Source organism: Nelumbo lutea, chromosome 2, assembly GCF_056320005.1.
Source record: "Nelumbo lutea isolate HS-2025 chromosome 2, American lotus-T2T, whole genome shotgun sequence".
In the NCBI taxonomy this organism is placed as follows: Eukaryota; Viridiplantae; Streptophyta; class Magnoliopsida; order Proteales; family Nelumbonaceae; genus Nelumbo; species Nelumbo lutea.
In genome coordinates, this window is record NC_142685.1 from 112,466,846 (window position 1) to 112,488,616 (window position 21,771).

Below are 21,771 nucleotides of genomic sequence, written 5' to 3' on the forward strand. Positions count from 1 at the left end.
AATTAGGATCATTTTCAGTTTTTGACCCAGATTAAGCCATTCCAAACACATTATGAAATTTACAGTAACGGTGTGTATTGTTAAAAATCCAGCTTTGGTTACTCTGCCCCGTTGTCAATTATATATAGAATCAAGGTTCAAAGTATTGACACGTATCGGCCTATATCAACTAATATGTATCATTCCAAAACCCCTCCAATACACCCTTATAATAGGTATATCGGGGGTCTGACCGATTCAGGGGATAGAGAAGACCTAAACCAGCCCCCCTGGACCAATTTAAAAATAATAATAATAATAATAATAATAATAATAATAACAGTATTGATTCACCCGATACGCCCATACATTAGGCATATCGATATTTTGAACCTGGAATACAACTTACCAAATGCCAATTATATGGATACAAGAAGTAAATCCATGGTTTTGGTAGTAGGCAATTAGGCATATTGAGACTCTGTTCCACCATACACCCTTGCTTGCCAGCCGGCCCAGTGAGGGTTAAAAGGCAGGGCCTAGGTTTCATTTTCATTTCCATATAAAACAATTTTTTTCTTCCAAAGTGAGTTCCGAGTAGTAGCACCTTTTTTTATCTTTTTTATTGGAGTCACCCACCAGAAATTACAAAGACAACAGAAGCAAAAGAAACCATAGCCTCATAGATTTCCCACTATCATCAAATTGGGTCGAAAAGAACACGCCTCAGAGATGAAAAAACGGCCAAAAAGAAACCCACCTCTTCTATCTCTACATATTCTACAATCCAACCCATAACCACCAAAAAAAATTGTAAAATCATAAAACCCTATCTGTTAGTTGTTTTCATCACCATCCTCCACCATTACACACCCCCTTCTATGACCCTACAAACCCTACAGTCCCCTCCATAACAATCCAAAAGTAAAAAACAAATAAAAATCACTTCCAACAGTGGGAGAACCAAGAGGGACTCTGACACTACAAAGACAAAAAGAATAACCTTAAAGACCTATAAATTACGGTAGAAAAAGAAGAAATAGGTGTAGATGTGCACATCTGAAAATTATATTTAGAAAACACAAGTCCTATGAAATTTTGGGGCACTAGTCCCACGCACTGGTATAGGCACCCCCATATCCACCACCAGGGGAACCACCATATCCACCACCGCTGCTGTTGCCGCCTCCGCTGTAGTAATCTGCGCCACTGCCACCCCTACTGAAAGGTGCGTCCCTGCGGAAGTCTCTACCACCAAAACGACCTCCACCAGTACGCCGGTTCCTCCCTCCTCCATAGGAAGACCGGGCGGCATAACGAGAAAGCCAAGCAGGCACTTCCTGGTTTGACTCCTGCATCAGCTCAGCCAGGGCCCTTGCCAATGAGGAATTGTTCTCATTGAAGAAGGCCGTAGCCAGTCCCGTCTTACCAGCCCGTCCTGTTCGTCCTATCCGGTGTACATAGTCATCAATGTCATTGGGGAGATCGAAGTTGACCACGTGTGCAACATGAGGTATATCTAGACCACGTGCTGCCACATCTGTTGCCACAAGGATAGGGGTGACACCACTCTTGAACGACCTCAACGCTTGTTCTCTTTCCTGCAAATACCCCAAACAAAAATGTTTATCACTTGTCAATGTATTGGCTATTGGATGGTAAACAATATTCCATGCGATAGCGCTCAAACAATGTCCTTACTGTAACAAAATGTTAATCAAGTCTCCCTTTGTTATTAAACTCGCACAACGTTCAAAGTATCAATATAATACATATGCCATTTTAAAGGAGTTGTGAGATTTAACCCTTTTATATGATGAAAACTACTGTCAAAGGATTATTCAAAAACGATGAAAAAAAAGAGAGTTTTGCTCAAGAAAACTCACAATTCTGTATGGAAAGTAATAGATACTTTGAACCATGTAGTCCACGATGAGGAAGAACAATTGAGAGTAATATGGATAATGAAATTTACACTATCATATATTCCAAATCGGTGACAAACAAGGATCATATTATCCACATTGTTTAAATAATGAGCAAAAAACATTGTATAGACAGTAAGAGCCCAAGAGGGGTAAATAATCTAAAAATTATCTGATGGAACTCTACCCCACATATTTTATTCAAATCAACCCAACCAAGATGATGTTCAGTTTTTCTGAACGTTGGACCTCAAAGAAATCCTGCTCACCATGCCTTGGCCAAACACCTTTCTACCTGCCCATTTTGCTTTAACAGCAATTCCCAGTTGCCAAACATTATGCTCAAAGAATCAAATGATATCCCTCTAAGTAACACATTCAACCCAATCACCAAATAATCTATTCTACATACTTAAAACGCAGTCAACAGCTTATTCTCTCTCAATTGCTTCCTAACCCCCTCAGAATTTTGTGGTTTCCTGAATTAAATAAACAAAATCAAACATGGGGCTATTTAAATCACTCACAACCAATTCAATTCCCTTTTTATTAGGAAATTGAATGTACTCACTCCCCACAGCCATAGGACATGGGCATATTTTAACACCAGCCCATCCATTGTACTGTATCTCTTCTAGTATTCATCTTAATTGTCAGAAACTTCTCTAGGCAACCTAAACCAGTCAAATAATAGAACTACCTAATCTTATGATGTCCACATGCCTTTGTCATAACAATCACAACCACCAAAGCATATACTAGTAGAAAATAAACTGCAGGATGACTTGAATCCTAAGCAAGACTCAAAATGGTGAAATAAAAACGTCTGAAAGTTGGAGGAAATGTAAATGCAATTTTCTTAAGGCATTGGAGTGGGAGATTCTATTGAGGCTGAGTTTATGGTGGTGGTGAAATAAAAACATGTCTGAAAGTTGGAGGAAATGTAAATGCAATTTTCTTAAGGCATTGGAGTGGGAGATTCTATTGAGGCTGAGTTTATGGTGGTGGTGAAATAAAAACATGTCTGAAAGTTGGAGGAAATGTAAATGCAATTTTCTTAAGGCATTGGAGTGGGAGATTCTATTGAGGCTGAGTTTATGGTGGTGGTGAAATAAAAACATGTCTGAAAGTTGGAGGAAATGTAAATGCAATTTTCTTAAGGCATTGGAGTGGGAGATTCTATTGAGGCTGAGTTTATGGTGGTGGTACAAGCTGTGCAGCAGGCATGTGATATGAAGATAAGCAAAACTGTCATTGAAGGAGATTGAGAGATTCTTAAGTGATAGTTAGATGGTTGATGAACTATGAGAAATCTTTATGGATATACAAAAATGAAAACAAGAAATTTAGATGGCTGACTAGAAATATGCAAGTAAAAATGCAACGGTTACCAAGATCATCTAATGGCACGGTTGATGCATTAGCCATCAGCTAACAAGGGGTGGCTACAAACCAGTTCTTTGTACATATGCATTAGCCATCAGCTAACATGGTTGATGCATTAGCCATCACCTTTTAGAGAGCATAGCCACCAGCTATCCTCTCTAAAAGGTGTTTTTACACTTCATACATATTTCTATTTATAATAATAAAATTAAAATGTGACCGTTGCTTATCAAAAAAAAAAAAAAAAGTTGTCCAAATAATGTTGTCTAACAATAAGTCGAACTTACCTGTTGTGTTCTATCACCATGGATTGTAGTTGCAGGAAAACCATTTATACATAACCAATGCTCCAATGAATCAGCTCCTTTCTTTGTTTCCACAAAAACTAAAGTCAGCGCTTGCTGCAAAATTAATAGCAGAAGGAATGATCAGCATACAGCCAAATATACTAAAATAAGAAGAGTTTCTAATCAGAGTAAATAGCTATTAACAGGAAACTATAACTGTAGCCGGTTGTGCTACCTTTCCATGTGTTCCATTTGCCCTCTGTGCATGAAGAAGATCCATGAGGTGGCTTCTCTTGTCAGACTCATGTACAAATTCCACTCTTTGGACAATCAAATCAGTACTTGAACCAACCCTTCCAACAGCTAGAAAAATGTAATGTGAAAGAAAGTCAGATGCCAATCTCTGCAAATAACCACAAGAAACTGTCAGATAAATACAGGGGTGAATGCCCAAATGTGAATCCTTTAGCAAGATTACCACAATCATATATTCAGATTAACTTTGCAATACTGCTGACATCAACAGTAACAGTGTTTTTCTCAAGGCTCTATTTGCTTCACCATTAGTGGGAACAAACTTTTCCGATCCATAAAAGATCAGTAATGTTTTTTGGCTCTTCCGCAAGCAAAACCTTGCTTGTTTATCCCTTTTAAATGGAATCAAACACAGCCTATGTGAAATCCCTCTCATAGGAAGAAAAATGCTAGGTGTTTGAAGCAGAGAAACTATTCATGCAAAGGGCTAGAAACATCCATGTAAGAGAGAAGATTATGAGAAAACAAAAACATAAGAAACAGATAAATGACTGGAATGAACATTTTGACTTTCATCTTACAGCCCTTGCATGAACGTAAAGCAAACTATCAAATAATAAACCATAAGTATCAACTGCATCGTCAATATCATCAAAAGCTTTCTCAAACTCTAGGTGTGGAAGATATTCCATTTCATCAGTCAATTCTATCCAGGATGGTAACTTCCATCACCAGACATGACTTCAAAATCCTTCCACTACTGCATTCCATGCTTTTTCCAGGCATCATCTCATCTTTGTTAGAGCCAACAACAAGCATCAGATCTTCTTAAATGATGCTGTCAACAGCTCACATTGCATGTGACAAAACCAACTAAAGTTAAAGGCCATTACCCAATGCTGGTCCAGGCGATCAGGGGTCTTGGGATGGGTAGATTGGACAGAGACACAACATCCGACATTTTTTTAGCACAAAGTGGCTGCTCTCAGACTTGAACCCACGTTCTCATGCTTGTTAGCCCAAGATCTTACCACTGCACTGAGCAAATGGCATGAACCATCCCAAGTGGACTCCCTTATAATGCATTATCCAGATATACCATAAAAACAAGTAAAAAAAACAGCGTAAAAGGCCAACCATTAATAAGGATTCTAATTTCTAAATGAAGCAATCAGCATGGTTAGCAGGATAATCTCAATCAAAATTAGAATGCAACACAAGAACTTTTACTTAGTTTACGCCTTGACCCAGTCAAGGTACCAAACCCCCCAAGAACTATTAATCTAAGGAAACCAACATACAAGAAATAAAGAAAAAGACAAAACAAAGAAGAATCTTAACAAGTAGTTTAACCAACCTGTATCTCTTTTGGGAAGGTGGCACTGAATAGCATTGTCTGTCTTACACCCCGAGGAGGCATGTCCATTTGCTCCACAATCTTTCTAATCTGTGGCTCAAACCCCATGTCAAGCATTCGATCTGCCTCATCTAAAGCCAAATACCTGATCATCTGCAGTGAAACCCTAGCCCTCTCCAGTAAATCTACCAATCGTCCTGGAGTTGCCACAAGAATATCAACACCCCTCTCCAAGTCCCGAAGCTGGCAAAATTTAACAACTCATCAATTAAAAGTTACAGCAGAAGAAATGCATTTATTATGGACTGACGTACAAGCCAAAGACCACCTTTGTTCACTATAGTATCATGATATATGGGATATAATCTCCTAAACAAAAAAAAAATGGCCAATAAAACCCATCAAGTATACTGAACCCCCACCACATGATGTATGAGAGAAAGTTCCAAGACACAAAGAACAGCCATGCATAACTTAATGTTACCACTTGTTAATTTGCTAAAGGCTCCTAACTTAACCGAATTGTCATTGTAGTTTTTTATTTACTATACTCAAATAATGAGGACAGGAAAGCTTCCCTCCAAGAAGTACAAGAATCTGTAAAAAGTATGACTAATTACAAAGAGACTGCTATTAGGGCCCAATTACAAAATGTCTAGATACAAAAGCTAGCTTCAGAAATTTCATTTGAAAACATGTTGCACTCAGTTGTTCCTTGCTTGACTGAAAGAGATGCCTCTGAATTCCATCAAAATGGAAGCCCATTAAAAGAGGGCTCTTTCAGCTTTTGCCTTGATGCCCTCCAAAGGAGTAGACTGCCCCTCAAAACTCCTCTTATTTCTCTCCCTCCACCCAGTACAGAAAATAGAAGAAGGAGAAATCATCCACAAAACATTCCCTTTTGTGCTCAGGTTGGGCATTGACCAAGAGGACAAGAGGTTATCCAGATTACTAGGCATCACACATTCTCTGCAGAACAATTCAAGAAATTGCATCCAAACGCTACAAATCACTGGACAATGCAGCAGCAAGTGATTAGGGGTACTCACCAATAAAATTGATTTTGTTTTCCAATATAAAAACTGCCACATCAGCAAAGATTATATTTTTTTTTACCAATGTGGCAGTTATTTTTGCTTTGAAAAAAAAAAACACACATATTGATCTCAGTTTTTTTCCTTCTAAGCTCCCAACTTGAGCTAAGCTTAATAGGCTCTCTGTTTCAATTATTAGCTTGTTCAAGCAAGGCTTTTTATCTTTTCTATTTAACCACTATTCATTAATCAAGGCCTTTATCTTTTATTTAAAAGGTCCCTAACATCTTGTGCAAGACATTTTCTACTCTAGTATATGCAGCAGGTCAATATTGGTTTAATTCTATGTGAAAAGCTATGGAAAATATAACCCCAGTGTTATAACTTATAAAGACATCCAATTGTAAGACAAAGTTGGTCATTGGTATTCAATTAAATTCCAGACAGAGTTACAAGAGCCAAAGACAGCATCCATTTCAGAGGCTATTCAGTGTTTTAAGGCTCATAAAGTCAGAGGTGAGGTTCATTTTGTGGGGTATGCCTCACCCAAACCTTGGTGCAACTCAGTTTGTTGCCATTATTTGATGAATTAAACATTGATTTGAAGTCAACCTAGTAATTTACCACGTTTTATGTTGTATGTATGATGTTTGGAGTTTAAATAGTTTATTCTATGTGGGAATTAGAAAAGTAAGGTTGCAACCTTAATGTTAAGAATCGCATACCCTAAATGACCTAATAAGATTGTTGGGATATTTTATTTCTTCAGAGATTTGGATGTGCACATTCTTTTTATAGTAAATAAAAGAAATTAGATTTGCATATTCTTGTATAGGTTTTCTTCTAATTTTCTTTATCAAAAGTAGCTTCTTACTTCATTCAGGCATCTTCCTCACCTTGCACCTTGTACCTGAAGCTCAAGGAACCCCATGTGCTTTAGCTGCACTTTTTGCTTAGAAGGGGTCTACAATTCTCCAGGATGATTAAATCAGCAATACTACCTTTATCTTCTAGACCTATTGACCCTCAGGCCAAATAATTGAATCTAGTTGTCAGGCCAAGAAATAAATGCAAAAGCTAATAAGATTTAGATTAAAATAAGTGACCCCAATTATTTTTTCTGACAAACAACAGTAAATTAGAAATATTTTTGCAGTAACAAAAGTCTCCTTACTATCCAAGGTTGTGAATATACAAGGTACAAGGGAGAAACAATAAAAGACCATACCAGTTTCTTCACTATAATAACTCTTTATAAATCATCCCAGACCCAAACATTTGCCACACAGGAGTATCCCTTGTAAGTTTGTAACCCTGTAGTAACTATAAAATATGTCAAGCTCTTGCCTACTCTTGGAACCCACATGAATAAGCAGTTCAAAACTTTTCGCTAGACCTCTTGCTTCTCTAAATAGAAATGGAATCTAGTTGTCAAGCAAAGAAGCAAATGTAGGAATTGATATGAGATCTAAATGACATCCTTGTTCCCAAATAAACAAAAACAATATCTTGATGCAAGATGATAACACAGAAATGGAATAATGAGGGTAAGAAAGGTTCCCTTTTTTTATAATAAAAGGCAAGAAGCTTCCAGTGACATTTGAAAGACATTAGTACCCATGATTTCAAGATAAGGCTCATTAGCTAGTTGAATAGAAATTCAAGTGAAAGTGATTTCCAAGTGGGGATATAGTGGATCAAATGTGCATGCAGGAAGTACATTGTGCCCTGAGCTCTTGGTAAGACATGCCAGAGCATTGGCATCCAACCTGAAGTGCTCATTCAGTTGGGTGCCAAGAAGTGCAAACAGCATGGATGATTCATTAGAAAGTTCAGGTATATCATTAAAAATAATTATTTTGGGGTGAACCAGGAGGGGACATTGTGAATATTTCAGTTTACTGTTTTAAAAGGCTTCAGCCTTGGCTGTGATCTGTAACCCTGTGAGATCGACTTGTATGGTTGTGTCTACCTATCATTAATAAAATTATTCAAGTACTGTTGCTTATCACAAAAGTTAAATAATAAAGACACCATATGTCAGATAACTAAGTAGAAAAACAACAGAAAAGGGTAAAATAATGAAAACCTGTTGGTTAATGGGTGCTCCTCCATAAGCAACCACCACCCTAACACCAGTTTGATAAGAAAATTTTCTGGCTTCCTCATGTATCTACAAGGCAAAAGATAAGCACAAGATCAGAAACGAGGTGAGATGAAAATCAACCAGAACACAAGGCATTCTCAGAGACAAATTATCAAAATACCTGGCATGAAAGCTCTCTTGTAGGAGACAAAATAAGAGCAAGTGGATACACTGTTCTTGCACCACGGGGTCTCTGTGCGAACTTCCCATTCATTATCCCACTGATAATCGGGAAGCAGAAAGCGGCTGTCTTGCCAGACCCAGTCTGAGCGCATGCCATCAAATCCCGACCTGCAATACAAATCGGTATAGCATGACGCTGTACAGGTGTTGGCTTGACATATTTGCACCGTCTTATATTTAGATTTAGTGCTTCCCCCAAGTCAATCTCTGCAAAAGTATTCACAGGCGGTGGCACATTTTCCCCACTCGTCTCAACCGGGATATCTTCATACGCATCAAAGTTAATGCCGGTATTCTCCAGCTCATTAAAAGCAGGCTCGGCATCGGCATCATCTCCAAACGGGTTCACCTCACGTTCTCTGTTGCCCCAGCCTCCGCCTCTGCTGCCCCAACCACCACCACCGCCGCCGCCGCCGCCGCCGCCAAGGCGACCACCGGTACCGTATCCAGGCCGCCCCAAATCAGACCTAGGACCACCCCAACGATTTCCACTAGGCTGAGTACCATAACCCGGTCGATCGTTGCTCACAGAAGGACCACTGTATGCCGGAGCCGCCGGAGGTTCCGAAGAAGGCGGCCGGTTACGGAGATGTGGAGGCACATAAGAAGATCTGGCAGGCCGTGAAGTGCTACCAACTCCATTACTAGCAGAAGAACCAGCAGCTGGCTTCTCGGCTGCAGATTCGGCAACATCAGCCCACGAAGTTCGCATATCTGAAAAAATAAATACTCTGTTCCTTTCTACGGTCACTAACAAACCTTACTCAACAATCTGATCCACGGCAGCAACTTGAAAAACCCTAAGAACCCAAGCAATCCTTTTCCCACCAAAATTCCACTTCAAAGCCAAAGCACCCAGCCTTCTCCACCATCAACTTCTGCCCACATAACCCTTACGCCACCGAGCCCAAAAAGTTAGTAGATTTTCTCCTCTGTGTTCAGAACTATTTTTCTTAAACCGCCAAATAAAAACCCTAAAAATCAAAACAAAAAAGAAGGAAAAAATTTAAAAAACACAGATCACAGAACATTCATAGGACCAAGTGAAAATACAAAAACCAAAAGCACCAAAACAGCACAAAACCGAACAAGAAAAAAAAAATGCAGACGAGGCGAAAAAAAATAAAAGAAAGGCTTAAAAAAACCTTCGCCCACCTCAATTAAAGAAGAGAAAAAATCGGAAACGCAAAAATAAGCATTAAAGCCGACCTTGCTTCCTTGGAGAGAAAACAGAGAGGAAATAGACAGGGGAGACAAAGAAAAGCAAGACAGAAATAGACGAAAGAAGAAGAGGGGAAAACCTTTCTCCTTAGATGGGGATACGAGTGAAAGCAGAAACCCTAAAATCGCTGTTGCAGATAGAGCCGCTGTTGGTTTTAGTTTTGATAACCAGACAGGCCGAGCGTTGCAGACAAATCTCTCGCGCGATCGGACACACCATCAAAAAAATATCTCTCTCTCCCCTTTTATTTCTGTTTTTCTCTTTCCTCTTTTTTTCTCCCCTTTTTCAACTAGGATCAAAATTCTTCAATTTCTCTGGTTTTTCTCTTTTTTCTTTTTTTTCTTTTTTTCTTTTTTTTCTTTTTTTTCTTTTTTTCTTTTTTTTTTTTGCAAAAAAGAAATTTAGAAGAAAAAGAAGGAAGGCTGCCCCTGCCCGCATAAGATGGGGCTGACGTCATAATTAAACTAGCGGTCTAAACGTGACCGCCGTCTTAAACGGTGAAACGTGAAATATTGAGAGTTGAGACATAAATATCGTTCGATTCGTTTGGACGCAAATACCCTCGCTGTCTCGGTTGGTCGTTGTTGGTGAACGGTGAACGATTTTGCTCGACGTGCCGTGCAGCAAATAAAAAATCTAAATGGAAATGACTATTGGACAGGACTGATCGATGTCCTGGGCCCCTCCCCTAGCACTGGAAAAGCCCAATTAAAAACTAGGGCTGGGATTTCTCAATCATCTTTTGATTCTTTTTTTTTTTTTTTTTTCTGAAAGCTCAAAGGCCCATTTCAATAAGCAGAATGGGGATTTCTTTCTTCTAATGATTCATCTCATTATATCTTTTTTCTGCCTATTCTTATGCCTTTGTAATAAATGAATCTAGGGTTTACACAAAAACATGTATGGTATCACTATTAAGAGAATTTCATAGTTATTTAGATATTTGGATTTAAAATAAATAGAAAGTAGGGATTAATAAAAAATTGGGTTATGCCATACATATGAAAGAGTAAACAATAATGATGTATTTGACTAATCTAATGGAAATTTTGATTAATTGATAATGTTTGGTTTGGTTTTGCATTAATGAATTTTATATTGATATGAATATAAAAATGAAAAAAAGGGGTTTTTTCAGTCCACCACCTAAAAAATCTGAACTCCACGGTACAGGTACAGATGAGATATATCAAATCTAAGAACAGAAGGATGCGATTTATAGGGAGCTACTAGTAGAATAGGAGAGGACTGTGATTTCATATTTATGAGATGGACTGGAGTCTATTTATCCGAAAAGAAATTATTTTTATATTTTTATTAAAAATGATTTTCATTTTCAGTACAAAGACATTTAACCAAACAATTACAAAGTACAAATTCACGTCAATGCGGTTTTCACAATCTTACCAAATGCAGCCCAATATACACATCTACCTCAAAAGGACATTTCTCTAATCAACCTGTATTCAGATGGTTATTGTTACCCACTTCCATGTAGTAGGTCTCAATTTCAAAACAAGGGAGGTGGCTTCATTAGTGAAGCCCCAAGTGTTGTGCTGGACTGTGGCCTCTCCCAATGTCACAGACTCAATGGCTTTGGTGTTTGGACAGGTTTGGTTTGGACTTTGGAGTAGCTGGTACACCCACAACCAAATTTGATTTTATATGGGGCATGGTCCAATTCATCCAATTTGATCCAAAATGTTTGCCCATCAAAAATACTTGTGCTCACCATTTACTCAGCACAAGCTTTAGCTTAGCTCAATCTCATAGTTCTCAAGCTTATGTTACTCCTAATCCTCCCAAGCATGTGCCAATTGTCACTACACATGGCAAGTTTTTGGCTCTTCTAATGAAGAAGAGAACCTTCTTCTCTTGGTAATCTTTTAATTGAACCGGATCTTAGAATATCAATTAATATCCAATTAGAATATCATCATCATTATCCATTTTTAATCCCAATTATATGAGATCGGCTACATAAATCCTGTTTCTCCAATTTTAATGCTACCTGTCAACCTAATTGACTCTTCTTTTTTTTTTTTATTCAGGCTTGGGATTGGCAACGTATGACAAGCTCACACTCGCAAAGCTATTTCTACAGATAAAGGCAGAAAATATCCATGCATTTAAATGCATATCATCAATATACAATTTACTTAACAGACCATTTGGATGGCATTTATATTTATAATAGAATTATATATAGTGAGAATTATTGCGAACAGCTGCTGCGTTGCTTCTCAAGTTATTTGGTATTTTGGTTTACCACATTTCTATAAATGCTAACATGGTTGCCCATAATATTGACTAAATTTGCTACTACTTGTACAAGAGTTAAAACTTGGACTCAAGTGCCCTGAGGGGCCTTCTAAAAAAATGTGTCCAAAGTGTTTGATTTAGAATATTATACACATCAACTCTATAATCTGCCCTAGTTCTAAATTTGATTTTTGAGCAACAAATCGTGGGGAAATTATCAAATTTTCAACAAATTTCATATATTACAATGATGAGGTATTCCTAAAAATAATTCATTGCTGCACACATTTGAGATTGTTTTAATTGGTTGTCATTTGGACCAAAAAAAAAAAAGTTGTTTCATCAAACAACATTATTTAAAATGAGTTGTAAAGATGATAATTGTTCCATTATTTAAACTGGAATTTTTTGTTTGACTAAAACACCCCAATTTTTTAATTTGGTCTCTCTCTCATTGTAAGGATAGAAATATAATTTGAACAACCACTTTTAATTTGGCCCAGTCCACGGCCCGGCCTGGCCCAAGGCTTGACCCATAGACCAGCCCGGCCGACCCCCCAAGTATATAATATATAATATATTAATAAAATGAACAATTGTTTTCAATTTTATTTTTTAATCTAGTCTCTCCAATTATTAGGGCATAAAAATGTAATTTGAACTACTACATTTCTCATCATTCAATTTCCTCTCATTAAGTCTTATATTTATGGTATTAACTCCCATTTTTCATTGACTCTTATATTAGTTGGTCATATTAAAAAAAAAGTGTGCCAAAGAATAATTGTTTTTATTGATGATAAAAATAAAATACAAATTTAAAAAACAAACCCAAAATAGAGTTGTTTGACTATTTGGTAGCAAGTCAATAATTCAACAATTTAGGTTAAATTGTAAACCCTTGATATCATAATTAAATAATAATAAAAATTAAAAGGATGAAGACAAACAAAAGTATAAAAAATACAAAAAAAAAATTGTAGAGGACATTTGGGCAAATCTCCAATATCGTATATTTATCATATTAAGAAAAAATAAGTGTGATAAATAAGAATAAAGTTGGAAAAAAATTCAGAAGCATATTATTTACTATCATCATCATCATCATCAAAATTTGTCACGTGCAAAGCACATTTCCACTTACTAGTGAAGAAAAAGAAGAGAAACTTTGTTTTAAATCCAACATTGTACACCATGTGGTTTGATGATTAGACTATATGAGAACATTCATTTTGATGAAAACATTTGGAATTTCACATGCATAGAACTTGAGGAAATTTGAACCAAATCCTGTCTAACCCCTCACATGATCCCCAGGCAATTTGAACCAAATCAAATAATTCATAGGGAAATTTCCTGAACAATACCCTCAACTTTGGGGGTTGTGTCAAGTCAGTCCCCAAACTTCAAAACATGTCTCTGCAGTACCCTAAACTTTCAAATTGTGTCTAATAGGTCCATATTGTTATTGACCATCAGTCAACACCGTCATGTGACACCAGGTACGCATTAAATATTTTTTAAATGGAAAAATTACCCTTTATGATATTTTTCTAACCATTCTACCCATTTCGTCTAAGTGTTAAAAGAAGGAAAGAGGAAGAAGTGTTATGAAACCAGATAGGTGATCGTTCGATTACAGTTGGGGGAGGTTGAATAGGGGAGCGGGAGATTCAATAGTGATCAGTGTCCAGTTTCATAACCCTTCTTCCCCTTTCCTTCTTCTAACACTCGGATGAAATGGGTAAAATGGTTAGAAAAATATAATAAAGGGTAATTTTGCCATTTTGAAATTATTTAATGCACACTTGATGTCATGTAACGGTGTTGACTAACGATCAACTAACAATAATGACCTATTAAACACAATTTGAAAGTTCAAGGTACTGTAGAAACATGTTTTGAAGTTTGGGGACTGATTTGACACAACTCCCAAAGCAATGTTCAAAGTTTTGATATGTATCAGGCCTATAAGTATCGTATCAGGGGCTTCTCAATACGCCCCTACAGGGGGTGTTTTAGGTCAAACCATGGTTTAGGGGGTAGATGGCCTTTAAACCGACCCCTCGGAGCTAGATTGTAAAAAGAAAGCTAAAAAAAAAGGAGATATGAGCTTCGATATAGGTCGATACTAAACCTATTCATGGGTCAACTCGGCCCAACCTGACCCCCGGATGGGCTTGCGCATAGTTATTAGCTAGTGGGCTTTACCTCGGGCCTAAAAGCCCGACCTGGCCCAACCAAGTGTAACCTATTCTAAACCCTAGCCGAATAACCCTTTTCCTATTCCCTCTCTTCAATCTTCATCTTCTATCTTCTCTCCTCACCCTCACTCTCAAGAACTGGCGCGAACCAAGACAGGCAGCCACCGCTCTCAATCTCAGAGGCGACACGCAAGCTCAGGCACTGGTCGTCTCTTTCTCTAGCGGTGAGTCTTCTCTCTCTCTCTTTCTCTCTCTCTCTCGCCACTAGTTCTCTCTCTCTCTCTCTCGTCTCTCTTGTAGTTATCATTCTCTATTTCTCGCTCACTGTCACATATTCTCACTTTCTCAAGAACTAGTGAACTCAAAGCACCGGCACCAGCTACGCCACCAGTGAACTCAGTCACCCCTCTCTCCGGCAGTGAGTCCTGTATTTCTCAATTTTGTACAAATCATGCATTCTGTAGTATGTAATCTATATAAATCATGCATTTCTCAACTCTATTAGCTCAAGTAAATAAGTTTTGGGTTTATCACTTATGAGTGAAATCACAACTGCATTGAAGTTAAACCCATTTTCCATCTGTTGAAGACTTGGAGTAAGAACAGAGTTAGAGAATTTTTTAGAACAAAAGTTGTGTGAATCGGGCTTTGGGCTTAGGCCCGAGCCCAGGCTTCAGGCTTTCTATGAGGGTTGGGCTCGGGCTCGGGCCTGAAAAAATCCTATTAGTGAAAAGCAAAAGCCCGGCCCGGCCCATGAACAAGTCTATTTGATACGCCCCTACTGGTGTATTGGCTGTATCGATATTTTGAGCCTTGCCCCAAAGTTCAAGGTACTATTCAGGAATTTTACCTAATTCATATTCAAATGCTACAATAAGGGATATTGATTTTATGATGCTAGATTCTTTTATAATCCATTAAGATCCAAATATCAAAGAAAAGTTGATGGATGAAAGCAAGATTTTGGTAGGGATGCAAAGGGATCAGATCGGATGTGAATGAGGGAACATTCGAATCTGATCCGATTTGATCCAAAGATCTTATTGGATCTCACAAATACATATTCAACTTTGAACTTGTTAATAATGTCGGATATCTAAATATGAACTGATCCTGTTTAATTTTTTTAATTTTTTAAAACACAACAGTTTATATAAAGAAAAAACAAAAAATACAAGTATTTTATTCAACTAGAGTTTTATAAAAAATAAATTAAATAAATAAACCATATATATATATATATATATGTGTGTGTGTGTGTGTGTGTGTGTGTGTGTGTGTGTGTGTGTGTGTGTTAGATCGAATAGGGGCTGATTCGAATTGGATCCAATTTTCAATTGGATCCTATTATTCGATCCGATTTGAAAATCCAGCAGAAGTATATCCCAATCCAATGAAATATGACCAAATCGGATCATGATCCAATCCATTTGCAACCCTACAATTTGGCTCCATTTAAAGTATGAAAATAACTTTTGAACTTCTATTACTTCTATACAAAATTGGTCACATTGATTCTCATAATTATTAAGGCAAAACTTGAGGTGCATGAACTGAACAATGAGGCAAAACATGTGAATAAGTGATATAACTATACATCAAAGTCAACATCTTTAATGTTATTAAAGTCTTGATAGTAAAGCACATCTTGTGCGGCATTAAATAATAAAAAGTAGATCATGAGGTTGATTGAAATATTGACTAATATTTATTAATGCATTGTAATTGGACTCTAAATTTAAAGATGAAAAACAATATCATGAAGGTAATGGTAGTTCTCACGCACTATCCTAGAAACCATTATGCATGATCTGATATGGCCTGGGTTGTCGAATGGAAAAAGAAGCATTTAATTGGACTCTAAATTTAAAGATGAAAAATAATATCATGAAGGTAATGGTAGTTCTTAGCATACTCATAAGAATTAAGAAAATAGATGGAAAAAGAAGCATTTAATACACAACTTCTATTGTCTTGGAAAATTACATGACCAAATATAGAGCCGTAAAATGGGTTGTGCTGGGCCAGCACGGCATGACCTGTGGGTTGTTTTGGGTCGTGCCTCCCTCTCCTAGTATATTTTGGGGGTTGGTCCGACATGGCCCATGGGCCAAGCCCGGCCCATGAACAAGTATAGTCGATACGCCCCTACTGGTGTATCAACTGTATCGATATTTTGAGCCTTGCCCCAAAGTTCAGGGTACTATTCAAGAATTTTACCTAATTCATATTCAAATGCTACAATAAGGGATATTGATTTTATGATGTTAGATTCTTTTATAATCCATTAAGATCCAAATATCAAAGAAAAGTTGATGGATGAAAGCTAGATTTTGGTAGGGATGCAAAGGGATCAGATCGGATGTGAATGAGGGAATATTCGAATTTGATCCGATTTGATCCAAAGATCTTATTGGATCTCACAAATACATATTCAACTTTGAACTTGTTAATAATGTCGGATATCTAAATATGAACTGATCCGGTTTAATTTTTTAAAATTTTTAAAACACAACAGTTTATAAAAAGAAAAAACAAAAAATACAAGTATTTTGTTCAACTAGAGTTTTATAAAAAACAATTTAAATAAATAAACCATATATATATATATGTGTGTGTGTGTGTGTGTGTGTGTGTGTGAGTGTGTGTCAAATCAAATAGGGGCTGATTCAAATTGGATCCAATTTTCAATCAGATCCTATTATTCGATCCGATTTGAAAATCCAACAGAAGCATATCCCAATCCAACGAAATAGGATCAAATCGGATCATGATCCAATCCATTTGCAACCCTACAATTTGGCTCCATTTAAAGTATGAAAATAACTTTTGAACTTCTATTACTTCTATGCAAAATTGGTCACATTGATTCTCATAATTATTAAGGCAAAACTTAAGGTGCATGAACTGTACAATGAGGCAAAACATGTGAATAAGTGATATAACTATACATCAAAGTCAACATCTTTAATGTTATTAAAGTCTTGATAATAAAGCACATCTTGTGCGACATTAAATAATAAAAAGTAGATCATGAGGTTGATTGAAATATTGACTAATATTTATTAACGCATTGTAATTGGACTCTAAATTTAAAGATGAAAAATAATATCATGAAGGTAATGGTAGTTCTCACGCACTATCCTAGAAACCATTATGCATGATCTGATATGGCCTGGGCTGTTGGATGGAAAAAGAAGCATTTAATTGGACTCTAAATTTAAAGATGAAAAATAATATCATGAAGGTAATGGTAGTTCTTAGCATACTCATAAGAATTAAGAAAATAGATGGAAAAAGAAGCATTTAATACACAACTTCTATTGTCTTGGAAAATTACATGACCAAATATAGAGCTGTAAAATGGGTTGTGCTGGGCCAGCATGGCATGGCCTGTGGGTTGTTTTGGGCCGTGCCTTCCTCTCCTAGTATATTTTGGGGGTTGGTCCGACATGGCCCATGGCCCGAGCCCGTACGGTAAGGGTGGCAACGATTTGAGCTTTTCACGAGCTACTAGAGCTCGGTTCATGAAAAGCTCGGCTCGGCTCGGTTTCTGCCGAGCTCAGAGCTGCTCGAGCTCAGTTCGTGAAAAGCTCGGCTCGACTTGGTTTCAGCCGAGCTTGAGCTCGAGCTCGAGCCCAATTCAGTGGCTCAATTATTAAATGAGCCGAGCTCGAGCCTACTAGAGCTCGACTCGTGAGGCTTGCGAGCCGACTTGAATATATATAAAATAAAAATATTATAATTCTTAATTTTCTAAATATAAAATATTTTTTATATATAATTTTTATTTTTATAAAATATTTTTTCTAAATATTTTTATAATAAAATATTTATTAAATATATAATAAAATATTTTTATAAAATATAAAACGAGCCAAGCCGAGCTCGAGCTTATGAAGTCTTGACTCGAGTTGAGCTTGAGTTCAAGGCTCTAACTCAAACCGAGCTCGAGCCTTATAGAATAGTTTCGAGCCGAGCTTGAGCCTAGTACTATTCGGCTCGAATCCACCCCTACCGTAGGGCCCATGCCGTGCCATGCCATGCCACGAGTCAGGCTAGGCCATGGGTCGGGCCAAAGCTATGAAAGGTTTATTTTAAAAAATTGAAAAAAAATCTTAAATTTTTTATTTTATATGAATTTTGATATATACAATAATTAAATAAAATAGTATAACAAAATTAAAAATAATTGTCTAATTTACATAATTATAATAAATATAATATATTATTTATATAAACATATATGGGTCGTGCCATGCCAGCCCACGGACCTGAAACCCCTAGCCAATTGTATCGTGCCTGGCCATGCTAGGCCACAGGTGGCATGTCCCGATTTACTCCTCTAACCAAATATCCATTGAAGATGCTAAAGAAGGTTGTGTAATATCTCAAGTTAAACAAAAAACAAGAAAAAATAATAGAGGTTTCTTAATGCAAACATAGGTTGTAAAGGAGGACGTTTAATGGTGCAACATCAAATTGGATCTTCAATTTTGATTAAGAAAACTATTCGATCTAACAACTTAATACTACCCTCATGGTTAGGTTTGGACACTGAAGTGGATAAACTAGTCTGGCTGATAATTTGGAATCTTATATATAGATTTTTCATTGAAAATTCTCAAATTATAAGAAACAAACATAAGGAATCTTATATATCTTATCTACCACCGGTTTTTAGGTTGATGGTTAGACTGTTCGGTTTGAACGGATGACCCATTTTGACAACAAAAATTACAGGCAAAAATTATGGAATCGTTCTAGCCACCGGTTTTCAAGTTGACGGTTTGACTGTCTAGTTCGAACGGATGGCCCGTTTCGACAACAAAAATTACAGGCAAAAAAGTGAGTGCGTGAGGTCCATTAAGTAGTTTCATACGTGTTATGTCATTCGAGCGTGTGACTCATACGACCCAAAAACGGAACCGTTCTAGCCACCCATTTTCGGGTCGAAGGTTCAACTATTCGATTTCAATGGATGGCCTGTTCTGATAACAAAAAATAAAAAAATAAAAAAGTGGCCAAAAATCATTGAATGAGTCAATAGGTCGACAATTCGATTGCTCGGGTCAATGGGTCATTGACTGATCAGGGACCGAGATTGGGGTTAAACGGAACCAGTTGCCTGGACGGTTCCCGGGCTAAAATGTCCGTTCAAGTCAATAGCGGTTTGGAAACTATGGTTTTTTATGCTTTTGGATTTTCATTATTCAAAGGTTTCTTATAGTGTGGGCTTTATTTGAGCGTGTGTGGTATGTTCATTTTTTTTTTTTTGTGTGTTTGGTCTTCTTCTTCAAGAATCCCCCAAAACAATTTAGGGTTTACCATCATTTTATTTCTTCCCTTTTGTTTTTCTTTATTTTGTTATGCAATGTTTTTTTTTATTTTCTTACAAGATGATCTGTTTTATCTTTCTTTAATTGCATGTATGTTTAGCCCCGTCTCAAAGTGGAACTTTGGATTCGATTTTCTAATTTTTTCCTTGGTTTTTCCAGTTTGGTGGATTTACCACCAATTTTTTTCTGTGTTTAAGGTCATTATGGATTTATCTTTCAAGATTTTGGAATCCCTTGCAATGTCCACCCTTTCCATGACCGTTTAGTTAGAACAGATAGTTCGTTCTAACAACAAAAATAAAATAATTAAAAATAAAAAATGGCCAAAAACCGTTGAACAGGTTTGCGGGTTGGCGATTCAACCACCCTGGTCAAGGGTCATTGATTGATTCAACGATTTTTGGCTAGGGACTGGGTTTGGGATAAAACGGAACCAATTGCTTGGACGGTTCCCGAGCCAAACAGTCCTACCGTCCGGGTCAACTGGTACTTCTCGATGTGAAACAAAATAAAGGACACCTATAAAGTAGAACTCAAAACTATCACTGTATGATCGTGCTTTTTTATATGAGATACTTTGCTAAAGATATATTTAAAAAAAACAAGCACATGATGATATCTTTTAAGTCTTTATATGAGTTTCAAGAGTACTTATAATTGCAAGTTTCTTATTAAGAAACCATCGTCTTTTTTAATATATTTAATGTAGCAAATAACAATGTTACAATTCCAATCCAGCCCCTACTTCACTAATTACTATTGTTTAGGAGTTTTAGAATAAAGTTATTCAGACTATTTGCTTTTTAATGCATCCATTTGTTTGTGAGTATGATTTGATATCCTACTTAATGCAAAAGTTGCAATTTCCTTTTTTTATCTCATTTGAAGTCATTTGAAGTCCTGCCTTCTCTTTTGTATAAAGTGGTTTCACTCCTTCCAATTTGCAAATAAGCACCCTTCCTCTTGCTTTAATCGTCTTCCGTAAGTAGAATGCACATCGTTTTGTTCCCCAGTTAAAATCATAAGACTGTTTGTTTGCTGTGCAAATCTGAACCAGATACAAAATTTGCAACCAGCTAGCATTTTTTTTTTCTTTTTAGTTTTTCTTTCGTGACTTCATGAGAGTACACAAGGATAACCCATCCCATACCCATTGTGGCAATGGGACTTGATCCCAACTCTACGCTACAGCCAGCCCCTAAGACTTATAGTCTAATTTTGAATCCCTTTGGCTCAATTTGGGTACAATGCAAATTTGTTCAGCGCAAAACCTTGTATATTATATTTCTAAACCTTGTATTTGTACTCCTACATGATGTGATATTTGCACATTGTCCCATTTGCACCACCTCAAAGTTCAAAGTATCATAGTTTTGGGGAAAAAAAATATATCAAGTGAATAAAAAATGTAAAGTGCAAATGCATATTTGAATCACCTCAAGTATGTAAGTGCAAATTTGCACATTATCCCACTTGCACCACCTCAAGGTTCACAAAAAGGCAGTTTAATTGTTATTTGGCTCGATTTGGAAAGGGTACAGTTACAAATATGCAAAGTGCAAATGCATACAAAATAATACAGATACAAGGTTTAGTACTCTACATATTTGTATTTGTACTCTTTCCAAACTTAGCAGCATTAACTTTTGTGTTTTTGAAGTATAGTACCAATAATTTGAACCATAAACAACCTTACTCCAGTGAAGTGCAAAGTTCTCTTTCTTTGCCATCTAATGTGCCAATGCCATTAGCCTCTTTCCGAAATATGGGTAGAAAGGAATTGTTGAGAATGATCATCCGCCATTTGCAAAAGGCCAACATCAACCATTGTAGATCCTATCGTAAATTGTGGAAGAATTATTCTCTGCCTAGTCTTTCAATTAATAATATTTAATAAATCCAACTCCTAAGTTTTCTTCAGCCTTTGATACGCTTGATTGATTTGAGCATTTGATATCCAAGAGATTGCATATTCCAAATGTAAGCCGAGTGCCCCATAGACAAAGCATAGCACACATCGTATTTAATTGAATCAGGATCATATAAAATAGAGAATTGAACTGAAACAGGAAGACTTAAGCAGCCAGGCCCTCAGATCAAGTATGGCAATAAAAACAGGCCCAAAGATCAAATAGAGAATTGAATCAGGATCGTATTTAATTGAATCAGCGAGCAAGTATGGCAATAAAAAC

The 21,771-nt window shown here is 36.9% G+C and overlaps 1 protein-coding gene across 1 annotated transcript; it reads right to left on the reverse strand.

Annotated features, from left to right (window-relative positions):
• Positions 1 to 638: 638 nt before the first annotated feature.
• LOC148872861 (DEAD-box ATP-dependent RNA helicase 37-like) lies at positions 639 to 10,147 on the reverse strand. Its single transcript, XM_088971521.1, has 7 exons — positions 9,854 to 10,147; positions 8,491 to 9,526; positions 8,313 to 8,396; positions 5,190 to 5,432; positions 3,813 to 3,980; positions 3,578 to 3,691; positions 639 to 1,580 (listed from the first exon to the last, which is right to left on the reverse strand). The coding sequence occupies exons 2-7, from the start codon at positions 9,262 to 9,264 to the stop codon at positions 1,086 to 1,088; spliced, it is 1,878 nt and encodes a 625-aa protein (XP_088827647.1). The 5' UTR covers positions 9,265 to 9,526; positions 9,854 to 10,147; the 3' UTR covers positions 639 to 1,085.
• Between the last annotated feature and the right edge of the window lie 11,624 nt (positions 10,148 to 21,771).

What these genes read in the sequence shown, in the direction of transcription:
- LOC148872861 (XM_088971521.1), bottom strand. Translation starts at nt 9,264, where the DNA reads ATGCGAACTTCGTGGGCTGATGTTGCCGAATCTGCAGCCGAGAAGCCA. An exon ending in GAGCACCCATTAACCAACAG is followed by an intron (nt 5,433 to 8,312) that starts GTTTTCATTATT and finishes AAATTTTGCCAG; the next exon opens with CTTCGGGACTTGGAGAGGGG. An exon ending in CCTTCCCAAAAGAGATACAG is followed by an intron (nt 3,981 to 5,189) that starts GTTGGTTAAACT and finishes GGTTATTTGCAG; the next exon opens with AGATTGGCATCTGACTTTCT.